Genomic DNA, 8,897 nt, shown 5'->3' with positions numbered 1-8,897 from the left:
TTAAATAGAACATTATAAGTGTACCATGTTACCATTGCTATATTCTTATTACTAGCTGCACGCCCCGGCTCCGCCCGGGTTGTTATTTATCGTAATTAATTATTTAAACTAGTCTATCTCTCAAGTTGGATCGAACTGCACATGGTGTGCGAATTTTATTATAATCGGTTAAGTGGTTTAGGAGTCCATTGAGGACAAACATTGTGACACGAGATTTATATATATTAAGATGACAGTTATAGGTACATTTACTAGCTTAGTAACTAGCCCCGTCTGCGCTCGTGTAAAAGCGGATTTTCTACTTTTTTAGTATTAGACATGTTAGTTCCATCATTTATAGCTCAGGATTGGCTGAACGGATTTAAATGATTTTTAATTTGGTGAATATACCTCCGCTTATATTAACAGTAGCATATAGAAATTTAAGAAAGACTATCCGAATGGAGCCGGGGTTAGTAGTGTGGTTAGTTTAAATAAGTTCGTATATCTATTTCATGTATGTAAAATTTATATGGGTCATATCTTACCATATATCCAGTATATTGCCCTGCGTTAATACCAACTGTTATGGTTAGCATTATAATAGCTAGCAACATATTCCCCTCTGGCATATAGGACAAGCCAATAAGAGCTATCGCAGGACCCCATAATCCTGTAATAATATGTATATGATTCATTGTAAACTAATTTACCTAGTTTTTTGAAAATTTCTTGCCTATTATTATATAAAAGCAAAAACAATAAAAAGTTAATTTGCTTTTACTTCTGCTAGGCGTTTTTTATTATCATAAAAAATTAACCCGTACAACACCCTGTGGTATTTATAAACCACCGTTGTCAGTTCGTTTTTTAATGCAAATTTCTGTTAATTCTTGCATGTTCTTAAACCCCTTGATTAAACTCTTTAACCACAGACCTATTGCTGCTTAGTTTTAATAAATTCTTTAGAATTATGAGCTGTCTTTATTTATATACATTACTAGCTGCGCCCACTGGTTTCAACCGCGTAAGTCCGTATCCGGTAGGAATGACGGGATAAAACGTTGCCTATATATTATTCCAGTTGTCCAGCTGTGTACGTACCAAAAATCATTGCAATCGGTTCAGTAGTTTTTGCGTCAAAGAGCAATAAACACACACACATCCATACAAACTTTCGCATTTATAATATTAGTAGGATAGTAGGATAGTAGGTAGTAGGATAGTACTATTTTATATATTTACCTATAGTATTAAATAGTTTTCTTGTGTTGCTGACGCTAAGCCAGCCTCGCTTGATAATTAAGTCAGTCATCATGCCCATGGGGATACTCAGCACATACATTGATAAATAGGGGAGAGCTGATAGCATTCCGTTCTGTTAAAAATAATACATATATTCAACACAATTTGATAACGTAACTACATAACTTAATCATATATACATTACAATGTATATGTTATTCAAATGAGAGAGATGATAGTTAATAAAATACACGTCAAATATACCGATATTATCTTTTTAATATGTGCGAGCTCTCAATTTTCATTAGAATTCGTATAAAACAGCTTCAAGAGCGTTTATTGGATTCCTTCTCGAGAAATTATTAAATCTTAATATAATTCACTTATACTTTGTATGCTTGTAGTCTATAAGCATAACTTATTATAAATGTAAATATTTTCCTCATACTTCGAAATCATTTTTAATTGACCGTCTCCTTGGCAGAATGGTTTATGAATGAAGGTAGAAACGAAAGTTCTTGGGTTCGATTCCTGGTGACTACCAAAAAAGTCGGTTAATTTTTCGTAATAATTTATTTCCACCTTTTCTATGAAAACACTAACTTTACTCAGTTTCACGCCCAACACATTAGCCAAATACGTGGGCATCTCTGACATAAGCGCTATGAATCCCCAATTTTGTCCACAGTGAGCAACCACGGATGCCCAGAATGGCAGGCATGTGACGATTTTCTTCCAGGGTGTTCGATGACTCTGAAACCGTAGATATTATTTTTTTATGTCATAGCGAGCAACTGAACTGTAGTTAGCCTGATGGTAAGCGTCTCCACCTCACCACCACCGTCTGGGAAAAGAGCAGCGTGCCTCTGCGAGTGCACTGCCCGCTCTTAAGGGGAAAGGAATAGGGAAAGGATTGACGACTTGAAAACGAAAGGGGCTTGTGGAAATGGTAATAAATACCGTTTCTACAATTTTAGATGTGCTTGTCTTTACTGTTATCAATACAGTTTTAAAAAAAACAAACAGCCAACGAAGTGGCCGTCGGGTTGGGTGAGGTGGTTGTCGATTGTCTGACCTAGTCAATATAAGTATGGTACCATTCATATATTCCAAGTCCAATGTTCAGTCCGATAAATTGTTTGAGTTTAACGATAACAATCAATACAATATGTATTATATGTTGTGCAATTTTGAAACTTATGAAAATCGAATTTATCATCCAATACAAATACAGTTATAGATATCCTATATTTTATCAATAATGATAATGGTTTTAACTTGTTATTTTAACATGACAAAAATCTGTAAATTTTGAAATTTGCAACCAAAATTTTCCCATATTTTCGAAGACGACCAAATTTCTATTACCTTCTGTTTTTCCGTTCTCCCTAAAGACGTCTGAATGTACTTCAGTTCATCTTGCTTAATGAACCTAGATTGTTCCGGAGTCGCTGCTCCCAGTATAACGTAGCCAATTGTCCAGATGATACCCAGAGCGCCATTCACGTAGAAAATTGACTGCCAGCCAAATGCTGTAGCCAGCAATCCCGATACAATGTTTTGCATGAAAATGCCTAACGTATTACCTGCGGAGAGAATAAACCAATTCTTATAACAATTTGACAATTCACATTAGCGATACGGAATTTTTAAGAAGATAATATGAAGGGTGATACTAAGATCACCAAACTACTAATTGTTTAGTGGTTAATATCTGCGATCAAAGATCAGATAGCGTTACTGTGTTCAATAAACATTTCTACAAAATCCTCACTAACGATCCTGGGGATGCAGATTAGTATCTGCATCCCCTGGGGTAGTCCCCAGATTCAGAAAACAATTGTAAACAGAAAAATCACGCCAATCGGTTGAATCGGTTTGGTATAATCTAACGTGGGTTACAGTGTAGCAAATACGAAAAAAATTGAATTTAAAACCTGCTTCGTTTTATAGGATAGCCAGCCTTTTATTAAAATGTTTATAAATAATAATATAATGGCCGACTGTTTATAAATATTACTTCACATTTTCGAGCAGCAATACAGAAAAAAAACGTAAGTTCATAGAATACCGAATACTATTGCGTTTCTTTCGATAAATGGAGACTCATATTGTAAAAAGATGTGCCTTCGTATCATATTATATAATCTACACTTAAAAACAAGTGTATTTTACGACGCATGATTAGAATATTAAGTTAATTGTGGCCTAGAGAGCGTAATAAGAATTTAATTAATTGCTACGAGAATCTATAGTACATCGTTGCTACAATAAATAAAAACAAAGCTTTCCTTTCACGATGGTAATTTTTTGATACTGTTAAACAGTGTGTATGGCTAGTAACATAAAGTTTAATCCAAAATTTATTTATTAATAAGAGACTGCACAAGTTTTAATTAAATGCATTATGCATAGTTAAGTACAACCACTGAAATTATATAGCCAAGCTATAAAAGTGTTTATATGCAAGCTGCACCATCTCATTCGACTCAATTTGTGCCTTGAAAGTTAGCTATTTCCTCTATATTAACAGTTGAAGTGTTCGAACAATTGCTAATTACGTGATAGCCCGCTTGCTTTAAGGAATAAAAGACAAACTTAAAATGAGTTCTCATTAATTAATTAGATTTCTTATAGAAGCACTTTTACATCGCCCTAACAAAGTTTTAGCACCGGTTCGGAAAGCAGTTTCTGCTAAGAAGAGCCGGCAAGAAACTCTGTAGTTACTATTTTTAGATCATGTCAATTGTACATTACATACATATTATATAAATATTACATAATAATTATAACAAAGTACTGTCCTGTGGTTTTAAGCTTCCATATATTCATTAACACTATACTAGGAATTCTGAACTTATACTCTCTTAATATGGGTTTTAAATTTAGCACTACTATTCTTTAATACTATGAGAGTTCTATTGGAAAAACGTTTCAAAGCATAAAGATTAGCCTCAATAATTGTTATCATCTGTAATTCTATTCAGTGACTCAATGTCTATAGAGCTCCATACACAAGCTACTGCATCGTAAAATTAAGTTTAGGTTAATAGTTATTTTAGAAGCCGATATTAACAATGACTCCAGAATTTCACATTAGGAAACATTGCTTTCCAGGCAATTAGCGCATGTGGTACTCACATATTATTATAAGGAACTTGGTTCCTACGTGTTATTGTTTTCGTAGTATAAGAGCAGGAAAAAAGGATTTAAGAAAAGGAGGAGAGAAGGAGTTCTCAACTGAATTTTTTGTAGCTTTTTTTATTTGTGCCTTCCGTGCCTTCCGTGTGGTCCCATTTATGCATGCTGCATCTCGCTTGCTATCAGGCGACTCACCATCACCTTTGCCAATTCTCACATAAAAATATAAAAGCCTAAGCTATATCGATCTCCTATAGGCCATTGCGCAGTGAAAAATGTTCATTGTAATTAAGCAAATAATTAATATTCAAAGCAAAACCAAACACGTTAAAAATATTCATATTTTTCCAAATCAATCAACAGCATCAAATTATACGTTTATAGTAATTTCAAAAAAGTCTGAGGATCTCTTTTTTATTATTTATAAAAGTTATACTTAAAACTTACTATTTTTCCAGCTGCTGGTAGCATCAAAGACAATATAGCATTAGTGGACACAACAACGATTATTAAAATTTTCCCGCCAATTTTTCCCGCCAAAACGCCGCTAGGAATTTGAAATATCACATAGCCACAATAGAAGGATGAGAGAATAATAGATTGCGTGCTGTAGCTCCAATCAAAATACTAAAACAAAATTAAGTTAATTAGTTTTTGTAATTTAAAAATGTCACAAAATGCTATTTACTATGTAATATAATAACAATAAATGGCGTTAGTTGGAAAATCTTGACACGTTGATTTTTTTAATTAAAAAAAATTTATGGAACACAATGTGTAAAATAGGATGTCAAGAATTATTTATAACCGACTTAAAAAAAATGGACAATATTTTAAATTCGACTGTATTAATTGTGTTTGTTGAATCATAGCTTTTACTGGTTGAACCGATTTTAATGAGTATTATTTATTTGAAAGCTTATACCTCCATGTGATCCTGTTTAAACATGTCCTAGATCTCACAATTTGGAGGCGCTATGTTTTTTTTAAACTGTTGACAAATTTAAATAACATTTACAATTTATTTAATAACGATTGAGGGAATCTTAGAAATCTTCACTAATTACTAAATCTCATTGTCTGTCTCCTTCAGATGAAACAGAATTCCTTGAAAGGTTCATAATATAGTTACGCCTCAGAACCGTCTTTCAAAGTATGTTTCATTATTTTATTTCTAACATTTATTGTTACGAAGAGCGATATAAGTCATCTGTACTTAATATCAGCTTTATGTACCACGTTTGAAAAGTGTGTTAATGTTAAAACTGTGTAATGACGATTCAATAGTGCGTCTAGAAGTCTAATTGGATAAATAAATGTTTAAATTTGAGTTGGATGTATAATTATCACAAGATACAGTTACATATTTATTAAGAAAAACCGTATTATAAATTTAACGCATTTAACGCATTTTGTTAGACTATAATTCTAATATGTCGCAGTTATGTATTTTGCCCAGAGTTTTCTTTTCTCTAACGTCCGTCAGGTACAGGTTACGAGTCAACGAAGACCAACCAATTGATTAGTATATTTTGAGAAAATACAGAACCTAACCTCAACCATTTAATTATCGGTTGGGTAATGAATCCCATTTCACAATTTAAGTTTCATATCGATACATTTTAATCTAACGAAAATAATGAGTAAAATATAGTAAACAGTATATTACGGATCATGATTTCTCGAAAAATTACAAATATAAGTGTTATTTCATGTAATAACATAATACGGTGATATATATTTTAGGTTATTCCACTTACCACATCATTATCTGAATCTGTCATATCCACAATGGCTATACTCATATTAACCCTCATACTGTACGCCAGAACCATGGCTAAGAATAGAAAAAATGTTTGTACGTGACGCGCACCGAAACCCGCTGTAATGAAGAAAATATTCATTTAAGTAAGTACCTAAAAATTCTTATATTTAATCTATAACTACGTCTCAATCATAAAAAAACATCCTGTATATTATTTACTAATATTTTAAATGCGAAAGTAACTTTCTCAGCTTGTCTCTTCTTTGCCCTTAAACCAGGGCACCGATTCAGATGAAATTTAGCACGAATGCAGTTTGAAACCAGAGAAACGACATAGGATAGTTTCCATGGACTGATCTTTTCGTTTGTCTGAAAGCGGGAAGCGAGCGAAGCGGGCGAAGATCCAGCTGAAAGCTAGTAGATCCATATAAATTTTTCCAGTTTCACACATTCTAGTTGTCACTTTTAGCTCGATATGCTTTCTATTATTATTGTGCCTCGTATAGTATTATAGTATTATTTATTATCTTACTTAAACTCCTTTTCTAAACTCCTGTATCTAATCCTAACTTCAATAGAGCCTATGTACCTACTACTTGTATTTCAATAGCTGCTCTTTTATGTAACTGATTTTCAATCAGATGTCTTTTAATAAAAATTTTTAATGTTTTAAAGCACTAAAATTAGGTTTATTTCAAAACACAGGTGGCTACTTACGCGGTCGTACATTCTCCACTTTTTCCATCACCCCCATCTTATCGTTCGTATTATGGTTTAAATAAGAAAAGATCTGTACTCCTTAACCAAATTTTATAAAGTGCATAAATTCATCCATTTTCATTTCTTTTTATGCGTCTTAAAACAAAAGGCGTGGAGTCGTCATTAATGTAAAAAAAATATGTTTCTAAAAAACGCAACAAATTAAGTAGTATAAGTAAATTTAACCTGTACAAAACTATCGTGATCATTAAGATCATTTACATTGTGAATTTCAGTGATAACATAAAAATAATACGTTCCGAATTACGATGACATCAGGGGAGAAAATTATTATAGTTTATACCCATTACTAATCAGACTTAATAAAAAGAGTCGGTGTTTAATTGGCCACTTTCAAGCCAATTAAATACCCAGTCAACTACAATTTCTACACAACCAACAGTTTGGTTTTTTCGCAAAACAACAGCTCCATTCAGTCTCTGTTCTATTTGACAGGTCAACTGAGTACTTCCTTATCGAGATAAAATTATTGATGCGGATAATAAAATCTCGGCCACATTACTCTTATCCTTAAATTCTTTTCTACTTGTGGTCACTCCTGTTATCAGTGATAAGGAAACAATAACAATCGGCAATATTATGGAATGACGACTGACTACTGATAATACTGACATATCTCTATATCGCTTATGGCTGCGTCAGATAGAACGCGAACGTTTTAAGGTCGTTTTCTGCTCCTGTCATAACTTTTGACTAGAGCCGCGCTACGCAAAATATTTCCTTGCCTTGACTTAATCCCTTTTCAATTTATAATCGGCAATCCATTTGGAGAGGTGTAAGGTCTACAAACGACCTAACGTGTCTAAGTGTTCATGGGCGGTGATAGCATTTACCATCAGGCGACCCACCAACTCAATTGTTGACGATTGTATGAAAAAAAAACTATTCACCAATAATAATATGCTAATATGCGACACTCAGATGACGGTATATTTAGCGCGTTGTACAACACATTTCAACGTCATAGCGTCGCGTCAGATAGCGCTACTTACGCATTCTATTTGACAAAACCACAAAGTGTGTAGAATCATCACGTGATGAAATTTATCTTTTATATTATGCCGGTCACTTAAATTCGTACAAATACGCAAACTCACAAGTGTTGGACGTCAGAAGTAAATGTTTTTTCCACGTATGCATGAGCGCAAAATCGGACACACAATCGTTTACGCGAATGTTCGTACGCATGTTCGTGACCCGAGTAAGAGAAAAGAACGACAAAGGAATACCATTGTCTCGTTAATGTAAATATTAAATCAGATTAATCATATTAATCATCTAATTTTCATATAAGTAAAAGATTATAAAATTGTCATTTAGAAATTAATTATTAAATATTAACTTAATACTCGCGTAAAATCAGACACAAGAAAATACTAAATTGTCATTTTTATAGGTGCCAACTGCTGGTGTCGAAATAATTTAAAGTAATTTTGGATTTTATATTTTAACGTTACCATGTTTACGCATGGGATAATCTTGGATGCGTTTGGCTAAAGATCGCAGAGCCTGAAGAAGCCTGAGGAGGTCTACACCACTTTTTTTTTAAGTGGAGAAATCTTGCATAGATACCCACGGCCTCCGGATATAAAGCCGTGGGTTATGTCGGATTCCTACCGACCAAAATCCCACTGTGTTCCGTCGAGCCGCTTAAGTGAAGGGAGCACGGGAGCTGCTTAAAATATTCGTCCGCGACCCCCTTTACGGCTGCCCGTTTCCTATACCTAACTATAGATTTATTTAAGGCTGAGAAAAAGAAGATACACATAAATATGGGTACAAAAATCGAAGATATACAGTTAATAATGGATGTGGCATATCATTTAATAAGTTTATAATAATGCGATAGATGGTACAGTATCACAATATACAAGACGGTATAGATATCTAAACTTATAAGATAACGTCCGGTAATCTTGACACGACATCAACAAAATATACGCAAAACGATATTTTTTATCTACATTATATTATGCATCAATTTATC

General features: G+C 33.4%; 1 protein-coding gene across 1 annotated transcript in view; it reads right to left on the bottom strand.

Annotated features, from left to right (window-relative positions):
* The window catches only part of LOC119830916 (putative inorganic phosphate cotransporter), an 11,327-nt gene extending 4,443 nt beyond the window's left edge, over window positions 1–6,884 (bottom strand). The window contains 8 exon segments of the mRNA XM_038354105.1: window positions 528–652; window positions 1,225–1,357; window positions 1,828–1,977; window positions 2,593–2,899; window positions 2,980–3,035; window positions 4,813–4,992; window positions 6,126–6,247; window positions 6,848–6,884. Of these exon segments, the coding sequence (XP_038210033.1) occupies window positions 528–652; window positions 1,225–1,357; window positions 1,828–1,977; window positions 2,593–2,899; window positions 2,980–3,035; window positions 4,813–4,992; window positions 6,126–6,247; window positions 6,848–6,884 (1,110 nt within the window).
* Window positions 6,885–8,897: the final 2,013 nt, after the last annotated feature.

The sequence above is a fragment of the Zerene cesonia genome, chromosome 12 (genome assembly GCF_012273895.1).
Source record: "Zerene cesonia ecotype Mississippi chromosome 12, Zerene_cesonia_1.1, whole genome shotgun sequence".
Lineage (NCBI taxonomy): Eukaryota > Metazoa > Arthropoda > Insecta > Lepidoptera > Pieridae > Zerene > Zerene cesonia.
The sequence above is the reverse complement of the archived record's forward strand: the minus strand, read 5'-3'. Positions and strand labels throughout refer to the sequence as shown.